General features: G+C 39.5%; 1 protein-coding gene across 1 annotated transcript; it reads left to right on the top strand.

Moving 5' to 3' along the window:
• Nucleotides 1–385: 385 nt before the first annotated feature.
• On the top strand, nt 386–20,947 carry USP14 (ubiquitin specific peptidase 14). Its single transcript, XM_082479791.1, has 16 exons — nt 386–643; nt 3,235–3,380; nt 4,018–4,050; nt 5,914–6,018; nt 7,730–7,833; nt 9,996–10,054; nt 11,958–12,088; nt 12,394–12,474; nt 13,226–13,305; nt 14,855–14,969; nt 16,251–16,316; nt 16,633–16,725; nt 17,682–17,810; nt 18,909–18,969; nt 19,926–20,033; nt 20,131–20,947. The coding sequence occupies exons 1-16, from the start codon at nt 628–630 to the stop codon at nt 20,280–20,282; spliced, it is 1,479 nt and encodes a 492-aa protein (XP_082335917.1). The 5' UTR covers nt 386–627; the 3' UTR covers nt 20,283–20,947.
• The last annotated feature ends 1,754 nt before the right edge of the window (nt 20,948–22,701 follow it).

Below are 22,701 nucleotides of genomic sequence, written 5' to 3'. Positions count from 1 at the left end.
GGGTTTAGTCAGACCTGGCACCTCCCCACCGGCCACCCTGGGGTCGGTTATACGTTCCGGGGTTAGAGAGGCCCGGTTATTCAGTCACGGTTTCTCATACCGTCCCCCCCTCCCCCCCCCCCGAAAAAACACCGTTGACGCGTGGACACCCCACGGCCGGAGCAGTTTCTCTTCTCCCGTCTGAGGGGCGGCGGCAGCAGCCTCCCTCCTCAAGCCAGACTCCATTCCCTGCCCCGCTCTACCCTATGAGAAGCCGCTGCGGCCGCCGCCCCGCCGAGCAGTCGTTAACTAGCCGCTCCGCGCGCGCGCACTACCCCCTTTCCCCTTTCCCTTTCCCCCTTCCGCCCCCGCCCCGGCCACCGCCCCGCCCTTCCGGCGCTGCGCGCGCAGCCCCCCCCGCTTCCGGAGAGCGGGCCCCGCTTGCAGCGTCATCCTGAGGGGCCGGTTTGAATGAGACCCCGAGGGAGGGAGGGACGCACCGCCGCTGCTGTCGCTGTCGCTGCCGCCGCCATCGCTCGCCCGCTCCCTTCCTGCTAGCGCTGCTCCCTGCAGCTATTTACGCTCCCTCCTCCTGCCGCCACCACCGCGCCCTCCCGGGACACGGCGCCTCGCCCGCCCCCCTCCGCCATGCCGCTCTTCTCAGGTGAGCCGGCTCCGCCGCCCGCTCCCGGCCCGGTCTGCGGCCGCCGCCCACAGCGTGGGGCGGGCGGGAAGGGGGGAGGGCAGCGCCTGCGGCGGCGGGTGTCGTTGCCTCAGCGACGAGCCCTCCTCGGCGGCCCCGGCGCCCCCGGCCGGGCCCTTCCCGCCACCGGGCGGGGGGAGGCGGGCGGTGCCTCCCAAGGGGCAGCGGGAGGCTCCTCCGGCTGTCCTGCCGCCGGCCCCCACACGTGTCCGCCGAGGGCGGCAGCGGGAGCTCCCCGGGACGTGAGGCCCGGGCCGGGAGGCGGCCCGGCCGGCTGAGGAGGAAGTGTTGGCCTGGCCCGGCTGGGGCGAGGGGCGAGCGCTGTCGATGGCCGGGAGGGCCCTTTCGGCAGGGCTCGGTCGTGCGAACGGGTGTCATACGTGTGCCGCGTGCGATCGTGCCTCGGTATTGCTCTTGGTTTATTTTGGTTTTGTACTAAAGTAAGTGCTGCTGTCAAGTGAGCTATAATTCTGCATCCGCACTTACAAATTTATTTAGGTGCATCTGCCTCCACTCTTGTAAATCCATTATTTCCTAGCTAAAACCAGAGAAGTTGAAATTTTCTGAAGTTGTGTTGCGTTCCACTTGCCCTCTTTGTCATGAAGGAGAGTTTCTTAGTGAAGGCTGCAAGAGCAGAATCTCCGGTGACACTTCTGGGACCAGTTACTGGCTTGTTTATGTTTCACAGGTCTGGCCTCTTGGGGCTTTTTAGTACCTGAGGAACAGATTGTAGAAGGCCTCAGTACACAGTTGTGTCCCTGTTTCTCTGCTCTTTTAATTGTGGTTGGCAAACTGGGATCCTGATGTAACAGGACTTTTCCTGAACTCTAGCACATGTGTATAAGCTGTGTTTTCTGTTCAGTGGGGCAAACGTGTCCTTCCTTTTTCTTAGTTTCCATTGTTTTCAAATTAACAATTTTCTCTTTTATTTTTGAAACTTTTGGTGAAATTCTGGTTGCAATCTCTGAAGAGAAGACGCTTGCGCTCTTCAGTTTCCTCCTCTTGCGTGCTGAGTTGTCAAAACCAGTGACACTGCAGATGAATGATTGCTAACTCTCCCGCATATTTAGTGGTGAATGCACGACTGTTCAAAAATGCAAAACTTAAAAGACTGGAGCTGACTTGTTCAGTGACTGAGTGCGTTGTCTTCCCAGAAAATGGGAAAAGACTTGTACTTGGTAGTTATTAAATATGCAAAATAATAAATGTGTTTAAAGAAAAAAAATCAGAACCTTTGGCAAATCAGAAGGTACTTTCTGCTGGAAATACTGAAAAGCCAGTCATTTGAGTTGCTTTGTAGGCTAATTTTGACTAAGTTTTGGTTATTCTTCCTTATTACCCATCACAAGCTCTGCATACATCTGAAATCTGAACCTTCTTGGAAGGTTTTTTTAAATCACAACCGTGAAGAATTTTGTGTTGAAAAAACCCTAGGGTTGCTGTAGTATATTTACTTAAAAGTGATGCATAGGTAGAAGGAAGGCTGCGGCTTTCTTAAAGTATGGTGTTTGAGCCAATTGCTTTGCACATAGGGTATTACTGTGTACTGTGTTTTGCAGATTTTCAGTGAAACTGTAGCTTGCTAAAGTAGCCTTGTGTACCTATGGTAGCGATTGGAAGTGATCAAAGATGTGTGACCGCTCTTTAGAAGCACGCTGTTTATTCCAGGCGTTTTTGGCTGCTCTTGGTTGGCACTGGCTTTACTGAAGTGAAGTTAATGTGCCTTTGTCGTTCTGCCTGTTTCCGCTGGTGATGCCATTTCCAGTGTCAAGAGTTACACTTTGCGTGACCAAATTTCACTTCTCTTCTTAATTCCAGTCCTGCACCTTTACTGGGGTCAGGGCTTCTGGAGCTGCAACCTGTGCTGGGCTCTTGTCCCTATTTGCATGCAGGTATGTTGCTTGTGTGAACACTGTCAGAACTCAATAGGGTAGCAGTGATGGGGTTGTAAATGGCACTGTGAGGTTAACCTTCCATTGAAGGGAAGGTGTGCTATTTTATGGGTCTTGTCTTGATGCACACTTAACCTCCTCATGTAGCTCCAAATGAACGTTAGTGGTAGCCAAAACTATGGCTGTCAAACAGTTGCTTTGCTTTTAAAGAACATGGTATTGTTTGCCATTGAAGGAGAACAGAAATGCTATGGAAAACTGAACTGGAATCGCACGTCTGAACTTCCTTCAGAAATTTGTTTGCAATGAACAGTGCCAAGAGACTGGGAGAGTTGCTTTTGAGCTGCTTTTGTGAAGATTTGCCCAAATAATTTCCGATGCTATTATACACATTTATTGCTTGCAAAATTTCTCAGTATGTGTGTTGCTTACAATTGTTTTGTAGGATATTTTTAGACTTGTTGGAAATAGTATGTTCTGATGGCTGAGATGCCTCGGTAGAAAAGCTGTCCTTTAGCTTGATTAGTGACAAGTTTTAGAGTTAAAAGCTGAATGGTTTGAGATAGCATAAAGTCTGGAATCTGAAATAATAAGTTAACCTTGGTATTTAAATTCCTGTATATTAGGAAATAATTTAGTTTCAAAACATTTTGTCTACAGTTAACGTGAAATGGGGAAAAGAGAAATTCGATGGTGTGGAGCTTAATACTGACGAACCTCCAATGGTCTTCAAAGCCCAGTTGTTTGCACTGACTGGAGTTCAGCCAGCTAGACAGAAGGTTATGGTCAAAGGAGGAACTCTGAAGGTACAAATATGTGGTTTTTTATATTATTTCTAACTTTATTAAATTATAACATAATGAGCAATGACCATATTTCCGAGTGTTTCTCCAGAAGATGTTTCATTGTATGTATAAATTATGCTTTTCAGAAATAATTCTGTTTGGTTCATTGCCCACTACTAGAAAATACCGGCAAAAGTTTGTTGCTAAATGGTTGAGAGATTCATTGCTGTTTTAAAGCACTTCTTCACTCTTTTATACTAAACAGTACTCTGCTTGGTGGTTTTTTTTCTGATCCTTTCCTGATTCCTTCAGAATCTGAATGCAGCTTTCTGCTTTTTAGCTTGTTTAAGAAAAGTTTCTCTGGAACTTCTTTGCTGAAGACTTATTGGAGTAATGTGATATAGGCGACTTGCCTACAAGAAGTTGTTTACATCTAACCAGTCTTGAACAACAGATGAAGAACCTTACTGAAGAGATGACTTGGCTGCTTTTTATTTTAGTCTGACAAGACTTGATGATGTGTAAATAGTTAATATTGTGAAATCTTGGATGAAACACAATTGTATATTTAGAAATGTGTGATTAATATTAATGAAAATACTTGCTTGTCTTCTGCTTGAAGATAATTAACCTGTCTTTTATTTCATTTCAAATACAGGATGATGACTGGGGGAACATAAAAATAAAGAATGTAAGTTCTGAGGAATGACTACATTTTACTATTTTGATTTTTATTTTGGCATTTAAAGAAAGATTTCAAGTTCTTGCTGTTTGAATGGGTAGCTTGCTCTTAAAAATCAGACGTTGATGAAAAATAATTTTATAGTTGTCATACCTAAGCATTCTTAGAAAGTTCTCACCATTGATTTGCAAAAAACCTTTTTTGGCATCAGTAGGGAAATTACACCATCTTCCTGAAATACTTGGGAGCGTATATTTGTTTCTTTCTTGTAAGAAATGTTCTGGGTCAGACCAGTGGTCCTTCTATGTTGTGTGTCTATGACCATAACAATAAGCAGTGTTGTCTAGAGACAGCTTGTGAACCCATGCACTGTCTGCGGTCCATTGTGCTTGCACATCCCTAGCATGCAAAATCGTTGCATTAGAAATGCTGAAGTTACAGTTCTACCTATTTCATTTTTTATCAAGGTGCTGAAATTTCTTCTCCTGAACAAATTGATGCTGTTTAAAAACAAAGTCATTAGTAATGTTTTCTCATACCTTTGACTAGTTCAAAAATTAAAAAAAAAGTGAATGTATTTGTGTTTCTTACCTATATAATTTTGTAACAGGGAATCCCAAAGATTATTGTTTGGGTGTTTTTTGGTCATTTTCATTTCTGTAGGTATCTTGTAACATCTGTCTAGTACAGGTTTTACTCCAGTTCTTCACTGAGCAAATTGAATTAGGTAGCATTGCTCTTACCCTTGTAATTAGTTTGCAAGCATCTATTAGCAGCCTGTAGCTGCAGCTATTGTAGCAAAGTCATTCAGCAAAAAACAGGACATAATATTCTTGTCCTTTTCTGCATACTGTTATGCTAATAACTGCCTTTATTAATTGTAATAATGTTGTATACAAGTTCTAGGGATTTATTTACACTGTCAAAGCAGTTTCTTTCGATTCTGTTGTCCATCCTTTTCCTTAGCACTGTATTTTTCAAAGCCCCAAATAGCCATTTTCTCCCCCTTTGATAGATCTTATTGTGTAGATGTACTCTGATTGAATGCTGAAAAACTCCTTTTCCTTATGCTAGTCCAGCAAGCATGGTAGCTTCATTGCTTTTTTTCTGCCCCTTGAATGTGAGTCATCATGCCTGAATGTATGGGGTCATTTTCGTTGTTTTTCACTTTTCAATTAGTTTAATGTGCTCATAACTTACCAGACCAAAGGATGGCACTTCCCTTTCCCACTTGCTTTTCAGGTGAATAAAGCTGTGCTTCTCATTATTACCCACATGTGTCTGAAGTGTTTCCTTAGATTCTAGGCCAAAGATGAGGGATGTTTTTGTTGTTGTTTAGAGAAGTCTGAATTGGAGAACTTGAGACTCTGTCGATTGAGAAGCTCTAACATTGCAACTGCTTTCAAATCAGAATTTAGCTGCTCAGTTATCCTTGGTTCCAAGGTATTTTTTATGACTTAAGGGAAAGAGGAATATTTGCACTGAAGTGTTGAAGATGCTTGATCCTTAGCAATCCATCAGGAAAGGAAGCTTTTCTGAACACTTCACATTGGGGTATTCTATGAATGTTATACTTGGTTCTGATTGGAATCTGTGTTGTCAGCTGCTGGCAAGCTCACCAGGCTCAGTGGAAACGTCTAGCACAAATAATGCTGTGGCGTTGTTCTCAATAAGTACTTTCTAGGTAATGAGAAAGTTAAGGTATACCCTTATGAAACAACAGTGCAGTATCGGTTCTGTAAACTAAGAGAAACATTGTGTTTATTTTTGGGAAAATAGCTGAAATATGTCGAGCTTAATGATTTTATTTTATTTTATTAAGTGGAAATAACTGCCCTTAAATATTCATTACTATTTTTACTGTGTTTCAAGGGGATGACCTTATTAATGATGGGTTCCGCAGATGCCCTTCCAGAAGAGCCAATTGCTCGACCTGTCTTTGTAGAAGACATGACAGAGGAGCAGTTGGCTTCAGCTGTAAGCATATTTCAAACTTTGTTTTCTTGTAAACCTTTGAATAATTGCAAGTTTTTAAACCCTTGCAGTTGCTTAAAAGTGGATTTTGAAACTGTAATGTCTGTTTAGCACTCATAACTTCTCAAAGAATTGCAAATTTACCTTGATGACCCAACTGGTAGCAGTGATGAGAAGCCTGGAATTTAATTTAAAAGTCATATAAGTAGTGCTATTTTTTCTTTAAGCAGGCAGCTTAGTAAATTTTCTTAAAACAGCATTGCTGATGTTTTTATAGACAAAGTTGTATTGCCTTTGCTGTATTACTCTCCTGAACTTAGCCTGAATAAAGGCTTTTAGATGTGCAAAATTGGTTCCTGCCTTCTTCATATCTGTGAAGGGAAACTAGGGTTTGTTTGGGATGCGGTATGTTTGGGGTTTGTTTGTCCTTGTTAGTATTAGTAGTATTAGGTAAACTTTTCTTTCTGAAAAATGAAAATAAGTTGGACATTAGTGGGATAGATTATATGTTTTCCTTAAAGGGAGTAAAGTCTAGAAGAGCATAATTAATCTCTTTTTTCTAATGAAGTAACTTCTGTTTGAGTTGTTTCCTTTTTTTACAATTTGAAAGGCTTAATTTTCTCATCAGTCATTTGAACTAGGAGCTCTTTGACATAAACCAGTTGCATGATTGTTGTCAAGCTGCGCATGCAGAATGGTAATACTTTTATGCATGTCTGTATCAAAATGTATCTGTAGTTTAGGACTGGTTTTGTGCTTCAGTATTTAATGCTTTCCACATTATCTGCAGGTGAAGCATATTTATGTATTTTGAGTCTAACCCTGTACATAGACTCTGATATAACCGAGAGGCAGAGATGATTCAGTGTCAGATAACATTTTGAAAAAGTTGGTCACATTGCGTTTCTCTGATTCAAATTTTGTTATACATCAAAATTCACATTCAGTTGTCTGTACTGCATGTATTCATTAAAAATAGAATGCACAGCTAAATGAATTCTCTCTTCCTAAAATAATTAAGTGGCATTGGTATGCAGTACTACTTCAGTTTCATGAAACTACGTGCCTGTCCCTGACAACTATTGAAATATGCAGGATTAAAAAAAGAAAAAAAAAAAGAAAAATGCTATTATATTGTGATTTATAGTTGTTTCTGAAACTGGTTAGTTTAATTATTAGTTGGCCTTCACATTTGTCAAAACTTCAGAAATTTACAAGTTGTCTGGAAGGATCAAATTGAAAAAATGATCTGTTGCAGACTTCTGGAGAGGGGTTTAAATAATGCTTTTGTTTCTAACTATGAACTTCATCACATTCAGAGTTTTACTGAAAACTGATTTTAATTAAAACATCAATGTTTTGTACAAATGTATTCATGTGGAAATTTCATGGAAATAGATTCTTAAGGTCAAAACTTGAGTGGGATTATAATTGAACTTTCTGAATGACTGCCTGCTTGAAGAATATGTTCATTAAACTAAACATGCACAGAAAAAAACCCCAAAGCATTCTTGCATCCTAAAAGCACCGAATGGTGAAATGATTAATGAGAAAATGGATCTGGAAAACTTCATACAGTTTGGAATATTCCAGGTTTTACACATCTTTGGTCATTCCTTTTCTTAGAAGTTGATGTCAAATTATAGCGTTTATTCAAAAATGGTTGCTCATCTCACTCTAAGACCGTCAAGTACCCTGGTATATTTTTTGGTAGATGGAATTACCGTGTGGATTGACAAACCTTGGCAACACTTGCTACATGAATGCTACGGTTCAGTGTATCCGCTCAGTGCCAGAAGTGAAAGAGGCCCTTAAAAGGTAAGATTCAGTACAAAAATATCACGCCTAAAATGTTTTCTTTAGCTTATGAAATAGATATTTTGTGGAACAGTCATCTTAATACTGGTATGGGTTATCATAACAATCTGTTATTCTTTAAATCCATTCAAAGTTAACATTATGATCAATTAAAGTTTATCCTATGCTATGTTAGTCTGTATTTTTTTAAAGAACTTAAGACTATGTATTTGTTGGAACTGGCTTTTAGTGGAGAGAATGTGTTTTGCCTAGCTAAAAAATAGTTCTATTAAGACTTGTTTAAAATGTTTAAACAAGCTACTGAATTCCTAACCCTGTTTTCTGGGGTTGGTTTGTGTGATCTTGTTCTGTATAAAAGAATCATATGGGAGTCCTGTTCCTTTTTTTTTTTTTTTTGTCAGTGGCTTTGTTGCACAATGTGTTTTCAGCTATGAAACTCTGATGTTGCCAAAATTTGGTACTTGGAGGTATAGCAGGAAGCTCTGAGATAGGACCATGGGTGTTTCTGTGGCAGCAAACTGGAATAAACTGGAGTTACTGCCATGTGGATGTGTAGGGAACAGAAGACATGCCCTTATGCAATTAGTTTTATTTGTTCTGATTGTAGAATAACTTTTCTGATTTTTTTTATTTGGTTGGTTTTTTGTGGTGTGTGGTTTTTTTTTTTTGTTTTGTTTTGTTATTCTGGACTGAAATGTGAAAACGGCCAATTATTTTTTGTGAGGAATCTATGAGAAACTTGAAAATTACGATGACCAGGGGAAAAAAAGAATATGTGTCAATGTGAGCCTGAATTCGTCCTTGAGATGAATTATAATGAGAAAACCATCAGTATTTAAAAAATGTGAGGATTAGGTAGAGCTTTGCTATTTTAGAATTAATTTAATTCCTTTAAAATGCACTGCTTTCTTGATACCTTGGTACCCAACTGTATAGTCTAGATTACTGTAAACATTAGTTGTTTAAGCATTTATAAATTTTTCTTTATTCTGGTAGCAGGTGGACCTTAATTATTTAGCACTGAGAAGTATTTGTGAAGTACAGAAACTCTGTTTTAAAGCTTTTTCTTGTTTTTCAGTATTGTCGTTTTAGGAAAGTCTGTTTATTTCCATGTAAAGAACTCTGAGTTACTGCACTGAATCAGAGTATTTGACAAATTTAACATACCAAATGTCAAAATGTACCCTATAAAACTGGCAGACTGCAATACAAGATGTGGCCTTATCGTCTGTGGGAAGTCAGATTCATAGGCAGCCGCTCTGTTTTCCCCTGGGGACTAAGCCTTTATTTGGTCTTCCCTGCCTGATGACAGCATTGAAGGGTATATGGCAGTGGGAGAGAGGTGAAAGGACTCAAATGGGAAAGCTTACTATTACAGCTTCATTTCTCACCAGCTGCTCCATTGATCTCTGCAAGGGTAACTCCCTGTTTTGTAGCATGATGGAGTGAAGTTTCCTATTCATTATCTAGCAATGGACAGAATTCGTGAAGTTCAGTCTGAGATTAAAGAATGCATGAGACCTTCCTTTTGCTTGAAGGCTTATATGCTTTGAGGAGGCCATCTGTTCTTCAGGCAGCTGGTAAATAAGAAATCATTCAAAGAGTGGTAAATTCTAGTAATATGAATGGACTCATACTTTTTCAGTGTAGGAAATATCTCCTCAAGAAAAATGTCTCGCCTGTCACTGTTTTGATTCTGCTGTGGAGGGAGAAAGCAGGCCAGCCCTCCATCTCTGTGCATTTTATCTGCCATCTATCCTTGAAGGTGTTTTTTTTCCATGTATCTGAAGAACCTGTGGCAAATGTTTCAGAAACGTTGTAGCTTCTATTCAGCCTTTTTCTCAGCTTCTTTAAAAATAGATTGAGTCTTTGAGGCATTGGATTAGAGAAGCAGCAGTGATGTATCCAGACTTCTCAGTCTGCATTTATTTATTGTCTTAAGGATGTCAGTTTTCCTTTGCTTCCATGAAGTACTTGCAAAATAGCCGAGGCTTTGAGGTGAGCGTGAGTGAATCTTTTCTTCAGTTACTTCTGTTTTGGTGATTGATTTCTTTTGATACATTTAAATAAATTTAGCTGCTGCCTGCTTTGTGATTTTAAAAAACTGACTGCTCTTCTTGATTGTGTTTAATTGCATACAAATTATTTTTCTTCTCTTTTAGGTATGGTGGTGCCTTAAGAGCTTCAGGAGAAATGGCCTCTGCTCAATACATCACTGCAGGTTGGTGTTTAGAGTAGAACACAGGGGTTTAGGCTAGTATGTTGAGTTCCTGCTAACCGCAGATAAAAATTGCGGTTAGAGCACTGCGTATTTTTCTTTAGCGTATATGCCTTAGGAATTTCAGATCTGCTAGCACTGGAGGATTCATTTTGCTCTGTCGTTAATACCTTTAAAGGTTATTCTAACCGTGGCTGCAAAGCATACATTTCTGCATATTACCTAGCTGCATGCTAGGAAAAATATTTTCAATTGTGCTCTAGGCTTCGATAGAAATCATTTGCATCTCTTAACTGTTTTGCGTGTAGGCATAAAGTAATTGGAACTTCCTAAAGCAGACTCAAGCATCTGTTGACTTCATCATTTTGTGTAGAAATCTTTTAGTGTACAGTTCTTTGTTTCACTTAATGGTAGGCTAACGCCATACTCCTGGAATATGTATTTCATAGCTATTTTTTAATATGATTTATTGGCTGAGCATTATTGTTAAGGTGGTAGCTGATGCTTTATCGGTGGTCTTAGCCTTTACCCTAAGGATCCAGATTTCATAACCAAAATAGAAAGTAGTGTCTTCAAAAGGAAAGTTACTCTTTGTTGTGGTGATGTGGGTGCTCACAATGTGGGACATCACGATGGCCCTGTATCTCCAAGTTCTAACTAGAATTCTAGTTAGACCCCTTACACTTGAACAAGGGTACTACTTGTCCACTTTTTCTTTTTTTACTCTATTTCATTGCCCCACTAAGATGCTGGGCCAGGACACTGGGATTTCTACCAGTCCATTTAAGGAAAAACAAAACAATATAAGGAAGGAAAGGTCCAGTTTGTGGGTATGCCTGCTGATCGAATTTTGGGGTGGTAAGTTCAATGGTTACTCTATACAACCATGCCTGCCCCTCCCCTTTTCACTGCCTTTACTTCGTGTCCCTTGTTTTCTTTTTAAGGTGACAGCTCTGCTTTTTAGGAATCTTAATAGTTTAAGTAATTCGTAGTTAATTCTTTGGTATTGAGCTGGTCAAGAACTCCTGCATGACACTTATGGCATTTTTTTTTAATTGCTGTGTCACATCAGTTGTCCCTCTTATTAAGGTCAGTGAAGATATTTCGTAAAGCGAGGAAGCAACTGACCTCGGTTCCTTGTAATCTTGCCTATATTCACTATTCAAGAGTATCATTCGTCAGTCTCTCCACATGTAAATTAGTGACCGTGCAGACTGTTGTCTACCTCACAGGGTTGTGAGGGTTAACAGGTCTCTGAAGAGATTTGTGTATTTCAAATAGTGTAACCTGGGTAGATAAGACATATATAGTAGTGTGTCTGGAGCAAAAAAGAAAGCCATGTGTATTGTCATGCAATCAGTAGCATTCATTGAATTGCACATAGTTATGAACTGTCTGCACGTATGCGTACACATACTTTTTTTCCTGGGTCTTAAATTAAGCATGAGTATTTTCTAGGTATTTTAGTTGGGAAAAATGAAAGTTTTTTTCCCAGTAGTTGGTGAAACTTAAGCTCCTCTAGAGGATAGATTGTGAATGCTTTCTGGTTTCTCTAGGTGTAGTCCTCTTGTGAAAACATTGTTTCTCAGATGTGTTTCAAATGAAATCTTAACTGCTCAAAAATGTTTTTTTCTTCTGATAGCAGCCAGGAAAGACAAGGCACTATGTGCCAAACTCTCAGAATTGTTATCTTTACTATTGCAAAGTCATGTTCACAAATGGGATCTTAGGTGCACCTGTTATGCCACCTGGAAAACTTGGTCCTGCTTTGGAAAGATCAAATTGGACATTGTTAAATAATCAGTCTTTAAATGTTGCTGCTGTTTTACTATTCTTTTTAAACTTCCTGCCATGTTTGATTTTTTTTTTTCCACTTCTCAAAGCATTCACTTACTTTTTCTTCAAGCTCTTAGAGACTTGTTTGATTCCATGGATAAAACTTCCTCCAGTATCCCACCTATCATTCTCCTGCAGTTTTTACATATGGCCTTCCCACAGTTTGCAGAGAAAGGCGATCAAGGCCAGTACCTTCAACAGGTAAGGACCAATTATTAGCTTATTGTTTGAAAATTCTATAGCATGTTGGAAGTTGAGAACAAGAATGGTTTAAAGTGTCCCTTCTTCTGTGAAAATAATTTATCCCAGAAAAGTGTTTGCTTTTGTATCATGTAGAAAAGTTGAATGAAATACCAAGTGCTAGCTCTGAAAATGGATGGTGGATTAGGGAGAAATTCTTAGTTAAGGAATCCTTAAATTTGGTTTTATACTGTAAAGATTGATGGATTTAATATTAATAAATCATAACGCTACTAGCCAGACTTAATGTTCTGTTTCCTTTGTAGGATGCCAATGAGTGCTGGGTGCAGATGATGAGGGTACTACAGCAGAAGCTGGAAGGCATAGAAGGTGATACAGTTATGGAGGTAATTGTAGTCTCACTCTAAGCAGAGTTAGGCTTTATAGTGTTGTACTTGTGATTCACATATCTTTTGGTAAAGATTTATCTGTTATGTGAGTTCTTTAACATGTATCTATAGTCCAGTAAGTGAAATTTCTTTCTGATATGTCCAGTCAGCATAATGTCAGCTGTGCTATGGAGTATACTATGGGAATTCTTTCCCTTTGGGCTTTGTAAGGCACATGTTGGACCAGGGTGGTGGTGACTGTGAGTATCCAGCAGCTGGCCCTGGTAATCTGTGAATTTAGCTCATAAGAACTTCTTTTCTGAAAAAAGTGGGCTACAGTATTCTTGGCTACAAGAATGCTATTTCAAACAAACAACTAGTTTAATCAACCTGATGGGAAAAACTAATTTCTTAAGACTTTGCCAGACCAACTCTCTTTCTGTAAACTGTTTTCTGCAGAGTCTTGGCAGTGGCAAAAATCTGATAGACTACTCTAACATTTAAGACAGGTTTAAGCTGGGGGGCGGGGAGGTGTGACTTTTTGGTAGAAATCTTGCTTGCTAATATGCTTTGAGGTGGCTTTAACAGCATGCTATAAATGCATTTCTTCTGAAGCTTTTATACTGTGTAAGGAGATTGACTGACTAAGAGAAAATGGACCTATAGAAAGGTGACAGAATAGACTTTAAAGAATTTATTTAAATTGGGTTATTTTTTACTGTCTTTACGTGCTATTTAAAGTTGCATCATAAGAGAATTTGTTTTACAGACAGACTCTGGAGCTACAGCAGCATCTTCTAAAAAGAAGAGTCTAATTGATCAGTTCTTCAGTATTGAATTTGAAACAGCGTATCCTAAAGACTTAGGCAAGATATACAGAATGATAATAATTTCACACTTTAGGAGTTGAGTGCAGGGAGGATAAAAAGCATGGTTCAGAATAGTATAGAAAAGAAAATAAAGATGTGTATTGGGGAAGGGAGGGAATGATGTATTGCAGGAATGCACAGAAGTTAAAGTTCAGACTGGGTATATTTTGAGAGAGAGGATGATGTGGGAAAGAAGAATGGAAATTTGGAATTTAATGGAAATTTACAGGGAAAACCCACTGAATTTAGATGCCAGATTTCCTCCCCAGAGAAAATTGCCAGTTACCCACTTCAAGGAGGCTGCCATGTTTTATCTAACTAAAAGTAATTATCATCCTAAATAGCCTTTTTTGGCTTGTAAAGGAGTGTTGCTAATATACTTGGCATACTAAATGTGCACAAAAGATAGCTTGCTTGATTTTTTTTAAAGAAATAAATTAGATGCACACTGTTAGATGAGTAAGAAACTAATGCAGCTGACAACTTTCTAGTAGCTTTTTTTGTTGCAAGGACAAAAGGCGTGTGACTACATGGGGCATACATCTCATGCCAAGTATTACTCTTCCCACTTCTCCACCCCAAAATCCTGGCCGTCATGAAACTGACCACCACTTTTTAAAAGAACTATACTATTTGTTTTGCTCATCTGGAATAAGGAAACATCCCCTTAGATGAGGTACTGTATCTCATAGCTTTGTAGTAATTAGAGTAAAGCCTTTTGTCAGGTAAGAGCCATGCATCTCTCTCCCAGTATTGTGATGTTTGTTACCCCTGAAATAGCTGGGAGGAGCAGAATGAGTAGCTAAGAGGAATGATGCATAGACCAATGGCAGGAGAAAGAGACTTGGTAGAAAAGTCGTGTTGCAAGGCTTCCAGATGCGATTATGGCAGCATTTGTAGAATAGATGCATTCAGAGCAGTCAGAAAAATAACTGGTTAGAAGGAAGTGGATGAGAGAAAAGGATTGGGGTAGAAGTATGAAAAAGAAGAGGTTGGACAGAACGATTAGAAGAATGAATAGAAAATAATGAAGAAATGGACTTCATTTCAGTGAAGAGGACAGATACAAGGCAGGGAAAGGAGGCTCTGCGTGTTGAAAGAAACGGGAAGTCTGGCCAGCAGAAGGAATAGAAGAACTTCATTAATTGTAAACAAAAATGGAGCATAAGGTTGCAGGAGGGCTTCGTAACTTGCCATTGGCAGCCAGTTAGTATGATCTGTGTCCTGGGGGTTGCGGAATGGAGTGGGGAGAAGAAAGAACAAAGCAGGGCTCACAAGCTTAAATGATAATTAATAACTCTACTTTTTTTGGTATGCTGTCTGCCTCAGCTGCCACTTGTCATTAGACACAAAGGAACAGATTGGTTAGAAGGAGGGGCTGTTTCAAATCTTCTTTTTTATGCTATGAGAAGTACTATTGGTGCACAAGCCCAGGATTAGCTTAAATTATCGTGCTGTTCAGCATGATATTTTCACAAGAGCAGTAGTTCAGCTCTTGGTGCATGATGGTTTTCCTTAATTTTGTGAAGCATGAAATGTACAGAAGCTGAAGAAGAGGAAGTAACTAAAGGAAAGGAAAATCTGCTTCAGCTTAGCTGCTTTATCAATCAAGAAGTGAAATATCTGTTTACAGGACTAAAATTGGTAAGTGATTCCAACTTTTATTTAAATGAAATTCTAAATGACCTGTGTTTTTAATCTATGACTTGGAATTCACATCTGCTGTCCAAGCTTTATGAAGTTGCAAGATTTTTTTTGGTGTTCAATGGGAAGATGGCAGTGAAAATGAATTGTAAAGCAGACTTCAACAGAGCGTTTTCTTGACCCTGACATGGGCTTCCCTGTGCAGGTAACCAAATGCAAGCCAATTTGCTACTTGTTTGTTTAGCTGGCTTTCACTTCAGACTGAGTGGTATTATGATTTAAGCATGCTGTAAATGGTTCCCCAAAAGTCCATTTTAAAATAGGGTGGCATTTTGGTTGCTAAGAAAAAAATCCAACAGATGATGGAACAATTAAGCTTAAATTTAATCTTGCAGATTTTGAAGGGGGTGTTATTTTCCATAACAGAACATCGTCTTTAAGGTGTGTATTTAAGTAGAACTCCCTAAGATAGTCTGTGCTTTTGATATGTGTATTTCTAAGTTTTCAGGGTTTTTTGGAGAATCTAAAGGAGCAAGGAGAGGAGCTACTACAAAACCTTTGTAGTAACTGCTCTTGCAGAGTATTTGTACAAGAGCAGGGATGGAAGCAGTGATCTGGTTTGTACAGGACTGGACCAAGTTGCATGGTTCTCAAATAATCTTTGTGTCTGCTTTTTCTTTTTTGACAGAATTTAGAAGGAAAAGTAAGATAAAATAGTTAAAGCTCACAAATTAAAAAGATTATGAAAAAAGAAACCTCACTTTCAGGCCAAAAAAAAAGTCTTGTAGAGTTCTTATGCTGGATTGCCTGTAGCAAGAAAGTCATAACACTAACAACCAGGCCAGTCTTTCCCTGAATTTGGAAAGATCCCTGGAAGCAGAGTATCACCGTGTGTCTCCTTATATGCAGTGCTCTCTGCTTTAGACTGAGAGTTGAGAAACATGCAAATATTCCTGTCACAAGAAATTTTAGGTTTTCCTTCATTGTGTTCCAAGCATGGCATGACACATTTGTAACCAAGTCCAGTTGCAAGTTTTACTCCTGTAGAATAAAATTTTATGCAGAGAGAAATGTAGTGTTGTCAAGGCTCAGGAATGAGCCTGGAGCTGAACAAATGAATGGGGATGGTCTTTCTACCCAGGGATTTCGAAATTATGTGTGTCGTAATGGCTGATAGCAGCAGAACAGATTGGCAGAACAAGAGTTAGTTCATGGTTTGTTTATCCATGCTGTGCTTTTCTTTACACTGTGTTTTATGATGAATGGTTGTTTTTTTAACAGCGTCTTCAAGAGGAAATCACCAAACTCTCTCCAACACTGCAGAGAAATGCACTCTATATTAAATCTGTGAGTGATACTTCTGTTGCTTTCTTTATGATTCTTTTAACTGTTAATTTTCTGTCCCAAAACGCAATTATTGCTGCAACAGCATGTGATTTATGTTTATAAAGCATCTGAATATCCACTACCAAGAAATTTAAGACCAGTTGAAAATTGAGTACACTACTATACAGAGCTTCAAAGTAAGAGGCCTTGTAATATTTCTGTGTTTGTGTACAGATATGTTCCCAGAATAGCCTGTAATTTAGGATGAGCAGTGTTTAAGGTATAAAAGATCTGTGAATATCTAAAGTAATAGCCTTTTCTAATTTTTTTTTTATAGTCTAAAATTAGTCGCTTGCCAGCGTACCTGACTATTCAGATGGTTAGATTTTTTTACAAAGAAAAAGAATCTGTGAATGCCAAAGTTCTTAAGGTGAGTAAGTTTTCTGCATATTGATGTTTAATTCCTCTTTATGATTTTCAGTGAGTTTTTATTATAGGTAGACAACTAATATTTGAAGGCTGTTCGCTTTTAAGTTGGATTTAAAAATATTAACAGTGCAGTTTCTTTGCTTAAGTACAAAGTCACTTTATTCCCAGTTGTGATGATGTGTAGCAAACTTTACCACCAAAAAAGACTGGGGGAGGAGGTAAGGGACAGAAGTGAATTTGCTCCAATACTGTTAGGATGTTTTTTGGTCTCTTTTCACCAGTGATTTAGAGGAAACTGTTTTATTAAGGAGAGGGCCATGCTCTCAGTCACTGGACAGTGTTCTAAAGTTGATGAGAAATATTTGTGCTAATAAACACTTCCTGTATTAGTTTTTTTTAATTGTCTGGCTTTCTGATTGATAAATGTAAGAACCAGCTGCAGACAGCTAAATGTTCCAGTTTTGCTTTCTGTTGGCCTTGGCTGGCAGCCCCCCCTAGGCTGCCTAGGGAGCACCATGATAGGTGATGCCTGTTCCTTACAGGACAAGCAAGGGAATAAAGATTGAAGTCACATGTCAGCTACTTCAGAAGATTGTTTGGATGACACAAATTGACATTTTTTTCAAGTGTACGGTCATTCTACATGCATTTTTTTTCCTTAGGCTCACATAAATATTTCTGTAGGATAGAAGTATGGCAGCTGATAATAAAAAATCTAAATATTTATCCTGAATGCACTAATTTATGATGGTTTGTTTATACTGAATCAGACATTCTTCTGTGAGAGTATTGTGGCTCCTTAGGTAAGTACTGTCAGCAACATTTCAGTAGGTCAAATTGTCATAAAATGTGATGAGAGTTGCATTTAATTGGACTTAGTGTTGTCTTCCTGTGGGAGAATGCTTTATCGTGAAGTACCAAATCACGCTAATAATCTTTATGCTTTTTACTTCCTAGGATGTTAAATTTCCTCTTATGTTGGATGTCTATGAGTTGTGTACTCCAGATCTTCAGGAAAAAATGGTTTCTTATCGATCAAAATTCAAAGATCTAGAAGACAAAAAAGTAAATCAGCAGCCAAAGAATGTAAGTATTCTGGCAATTTCCTGGATGTTTGGATTAAATAAGTCGTACATCTGAAATTGGGGTACCAATAAGGACTAGAGAAGACTTGACCTCTTCAAATATATTGTTTTCTTATTTAGCATTCCAACTCCTTGGTATTGAGCTTTAGGTCTTTTTTGTGTATTTTCATGAAAACACAATATCTGCTTTAGTATGACTGCTTGATGAGAAATGTTAAATGCTGTAGGCAAATTCATTGCTTAGATTTTTATTTCAAAATGTATTAAAATGTAGTGCTTCTGCTTACCAGTATTATGCCTAAAGGTTTTCTGTGAATTACACAAAATGATTCTCTTCAAACGTCATTGCTTGCTGGCAGGTCACTTGTGCAGCAGAGTATAGCTAGCTATTTCCTGCTCACCAACTGGAAAGGGTTGTGCAAGGGAGTACTACACGTCTGACTGATAAAATTTAGAGTATATGTACTAGTGAGCTTTAAGACTGTACTCTAAAAACTTGGTAAATGGTTTAATCTCCTATGCTGTCTACATAGTCTAAAATTGACTTGCCTTTCTTTAATGAAGGAAAAAAAGTAAATGAGCTAAAACTGTAATGTTTTAGCCAATTTTTTTAAAGTTTGCTATTCTTTTCCTGGCCTAACTCCTGGCAGTTTAAATTGAACATATGAGTATGGCTTGCATCTCTTTTGACAGTTAGGAGCAAGGAAAGAGTGCTATTTTAAAACAGAATGTATTGGCACTTAGAGTCTGTCTCTGCTATTTTCTTGTTGCCACTTCTGCTGCTGGCAAGTCCCTAACAAGGAATAAAATCTTTACCTGCTGAATTGTTTTCATGCTCCAAACCTGTAAATCCAGTGGGTAAACAGTCTAGGCAACATGTAGTAAAATGGTTATATATTTGCTTTAAAAAATGGTCTTGTTTAGATTAGTCTTTTGGATATCCAGCTAGAAATACGGTAATGGAACTTGTTTCAAGTTGAACAAAAAAAGTTTAGGCTTAGAAAGATCTTTAAAAGAATGGAGAGTTGGTATTTGATGTGATTGTGCTAAAACTTTCTCAAAACCATTCCACATTAATTCAGCATATTCTGTTCTTTAGTCCAGTAAAAGTGATGGTGCACAGAAAGAAGTTAAATATGAACCATTTTCTTTTCCTGATGGTGAGTACAGGGAAGTAAATCTATTTTAAAGTAACTTTCTATTTGCTCATGTTTAAGTGGACTTGATATAGGAATATTTTGAGAACCCTGGTTATTTTTAATGCCTTTGAAAATAATCTTCAGAAACTGACAGAAATTTAAGGAATGGAAAGATTAGGCAAGTCAGAATGCAGTTGAGATGGTCAGACCTAATTGGCATCTATCTGACGAGTTCATGATACATAGAAGACACACACATCAAAAGATATTTGCATGTAGTGTGCTGTTTTGTATGCGTCTTTGTCAGTGGGTGGCAGAAAGCTGAAATCAAAACAAAAACTTAAATTGGACTGTGGGGGTGCTAGTGTTGCCTAATTTTGGGGGGCTTGAATGTCCTAAGCATTCACCCTTATGTTGAGAACACTGTGCAGAAAGTATTTTGGAGGTGGTCTTTACCCAAATTGTTACCGTTCAGTGCTTCGTGGGGCTTTGTGTGTGATACACTACATGAGAAGCAGTGGGGGGCCTTGACTAGCTCCAGAGCACAGTGAAAACAGGATATTCTAAAGTGCTGTGAAATGCAGTGAAGACGTGTTGGGGACTCTAACACCCTTCTTGGTACATTTGGAATTAGCCATCTTTTTTCCATTGTATAATTGAACAGTGTACTTGAACTAATGGAAGAATGGTTGAAATACTGGCTCAACCTGTCCAGAAGGTTTACTGACCATAGATCATCATTTTAATGCTTCAAGCTTACTGCATTTGCATTATATCCAGAATATATGTATTTATGTCATGAAAATGGACAACATTGCCAGTTTCCTGAGGGGCTCTCCTGGCTGAAAGCCACAGTGACTTAGAACCATTCTATAAATGGGGTTTTACACAGCTTTGGTCTGCATGCTGTTAAAAATGCTGAAACTGTTCATGTAGGAGTTGTATAACTTTTTTTTTTTTCCACCCTCTTTCTTCAGATATTGGTTCTAATAATTGCGGCTATTATGACCTGCAGGCAGTGCTAACACATCAAGGCAGATCAAGTTCCTCTGGGCATTATGTGTCTTGGGTTAAAAGGAAACAAGGTAAAAAAAAAAAGTTATAGCACTGTTATCCTTCACAGCTTCTTTCATTTAAGAAACACTTAGATTTTTACAAATAATCCTCTTGTTTTTCTTTCAGATGAATGGATCAAATTTGATGATGACAAAGTCAGCATTGTTACACCTGAAGATATTTTGAGGTTATCTGGGGGTGGAGACTGGCATATAGCTTATGTTCTACTCTACGGGCCTCGCAGAATTGAAGTACTTGAAGATGAAGCCGAACAGTAGTCTTCAGTTTTAGTCATTCTGCCTAGGTGTGAAATAAATGTTGATTACTGATCACTTCTTTAACCCCAGAGCTTTAGCAAGTGGATAAATAATTTGTGAAGAGGGATATGGTTTCAAAATCGATCCATTTACCAGTTAGTCACTACTGGACTGGACTGCCCACTGTGGTGGTGACAATACTTAAAATAGCTTTAATGTCTTGCAGGAGATAATTTTTTTAAATGAGCCTCTCCCCCCCCCTCCCCCCTTCCCTTCCTCTCTAATGTCATCAAGTATTTATTACACACCTACTCTCACATTTGTTACTCTTGCATGGTTTATACCACAGTTCAGTAGCTGTCCATCCTTTGCCTTACCTGGCAGTTTTGTTAGGAAGGTAGAAGAGAAAGCGTTGCCTTGTTGCGTAACTCAGTGCTGATGCCCATAGCCAACAACCGTGGCTACAATCAATCAAGTATGTGCCCAGCCTGACCTGCTGACTCAGTCTGTTCTGTTGCTGGCATCTCATGACTTCAAAATAAATTGTGATCAATAATGTGTCTCCATTAAAAAAAAGTTCATGTCTTGGTAGTGTAGTTAGTATGTCTTTGTTTTCACTTCTTGGGCCACCACTGATGAATGTCTCAAAGCAGTCATGTAATAAAGCCACTTTTTTTTAAGCTGTAGGTATTTCTCTCCTGTCCTGCTACTCTTTACTCAGTAGGTATGTCTCCTATGGTGGCTGCAAAACTGGGCTTTGCTTACTTGCAATAACTTCTGTTCCTTCCCCACCAGAATACAGTAGCTGTGTGCTAGTGGGAGCTGCTGTGAGAAAGTATTTTAGTGTTAGTACAGCCAGAAAAGCACTAGGCCATCAACAGAACTCAGCCCTGGTTTTTAATGTGTCCCAGTCCCTTCTGGGAGAGCTGTACTGATTCTAGTTTGTGTGAAATACCTTCAGTTGTGTCCTCATTAACAGTGACTGTGTGGCGAGTTTAACTAACTGTGCCTGACTTGCTCAGAAAGGAATCTTCTACCTTTCCCCTGGGGACACTACCTTTAGCTATGACCTTCCCAGGTAGTTTTTCTGCCTTACAACTCGTGTTGCTGGTTATTGCACTGTTGCCTTCACCACACAGCTCCCCTGGCAGCACGCTGAAGGCCTAAGGATGTATTTTAAAAAGTGCAAGGCAAGTGCCACCCATTACAGAAGCCCCAGCGCCGTACTAGTGCTGTTCCCTTGTACCCCACAGAAACTACCTGCGCCTCTGATTTTAAAGGCTTGTTCTGGCTCGTTCAGGAGCAACAGGAGACAGTGCCTGGGCCTGATTGATACTTTGTGGAACAACATTCTCCCAGTTGTGGTCTTGTGGTCAAAATTTCTTCTCTTAAAGCTGCTGTGGGCCTGTGAAAAGAGCCTTCTGTTCTGAACAATTACATGACCCTACACCTATAAAATAATCTTTTATTACTGGTCACAGGCTGATAGCTATTAAAAAGAAGGTTAACTGGTTTTCCTTCTCATAAAGGGTTCTGACCATTTTTCTGCTGCTCTTGCTTTTTCCTAGTTTTGAGATGTGTGCATTTATCACATCTGACAACTGTGCTACAAGTTCTCACTGGGACAAAAGATACTTAGTAATTAACAGCCAGGCCCCTGAAAACCCTGTAGGAGAAGCAGCAGTTGCTACATGGGTCTACAAGCCTGCCAGCTCCATTTCTAGTGGAGGTCGCTCTAGGTCTGTCAAACCCTTTACTTAAGCCTCAGGGCTGGAGCCTTGAATCAGTGATGGGGGTCCTCATGGTCAGGATCGCTCTCCAGGTACATCTAATTTCAAACCTGTCTGAGGGCCAGAGCAGCGCTGTCACATTTTGATGAGGTCATACTTGGCAGATGATGCAGAAAAATAAAACAATCTGCACTCCTCCATGCAAAAAAAGACACAAGACTGCTGCTGCCAGGTCAGAGAAAGTGATCAAAGCTAAACCGGGGGGGCAGCTCAGTGCCCAAGTCTCCTGCCTTGGAGCATTAGCACTGGGAGTATGGTATGTGCCTGAAGCATTGAGAATATAATTCACTGGAGATGATGGCTTCCTTCAGCCACCTTCACTGTGGCTGTCCTCATCCTCAGCTTTCCCAGCATCAAGGTGGCAGCTAGGCTGTGTTCAAGAGCTGTTAGTCATCCCCATCCCTTTATCAGTTGAAATCATTGCATTTCATACCTTCTACCCAATTTTACCTGCAGCAGGAGCTAAGACTTGGGCTGTATTATTTCCAACAACTGTCCCATATATCAGCCTATACCAACTTTCACTGAAGCACCCAATAATCAAATTGCTAATAATGCTAAATCCAACAACAGGGAGCAGGCACAAAGCTCTCCTCAACAGCTCTGCAGGCAGGGGCCTGCCTCTGAGCCAGTGGCGAACCACCCTGGAA

This window comes from Vanellus vanellus (genome assembly GCF_965231255.1).
Source record: "Vanellus vanellus genome assembly, chromosome: 2".
Lineage (NCBI taxonomy): Eukaryota > Metazoa > Chordata > Aves > Charadriiformes > Charadriidae > Vanellus > Vanellus vanellus.
Note: the sequence above shows the minus strand (reverse complement) of the source record. Positions and strands in the feature narration are given on the sequence as shown.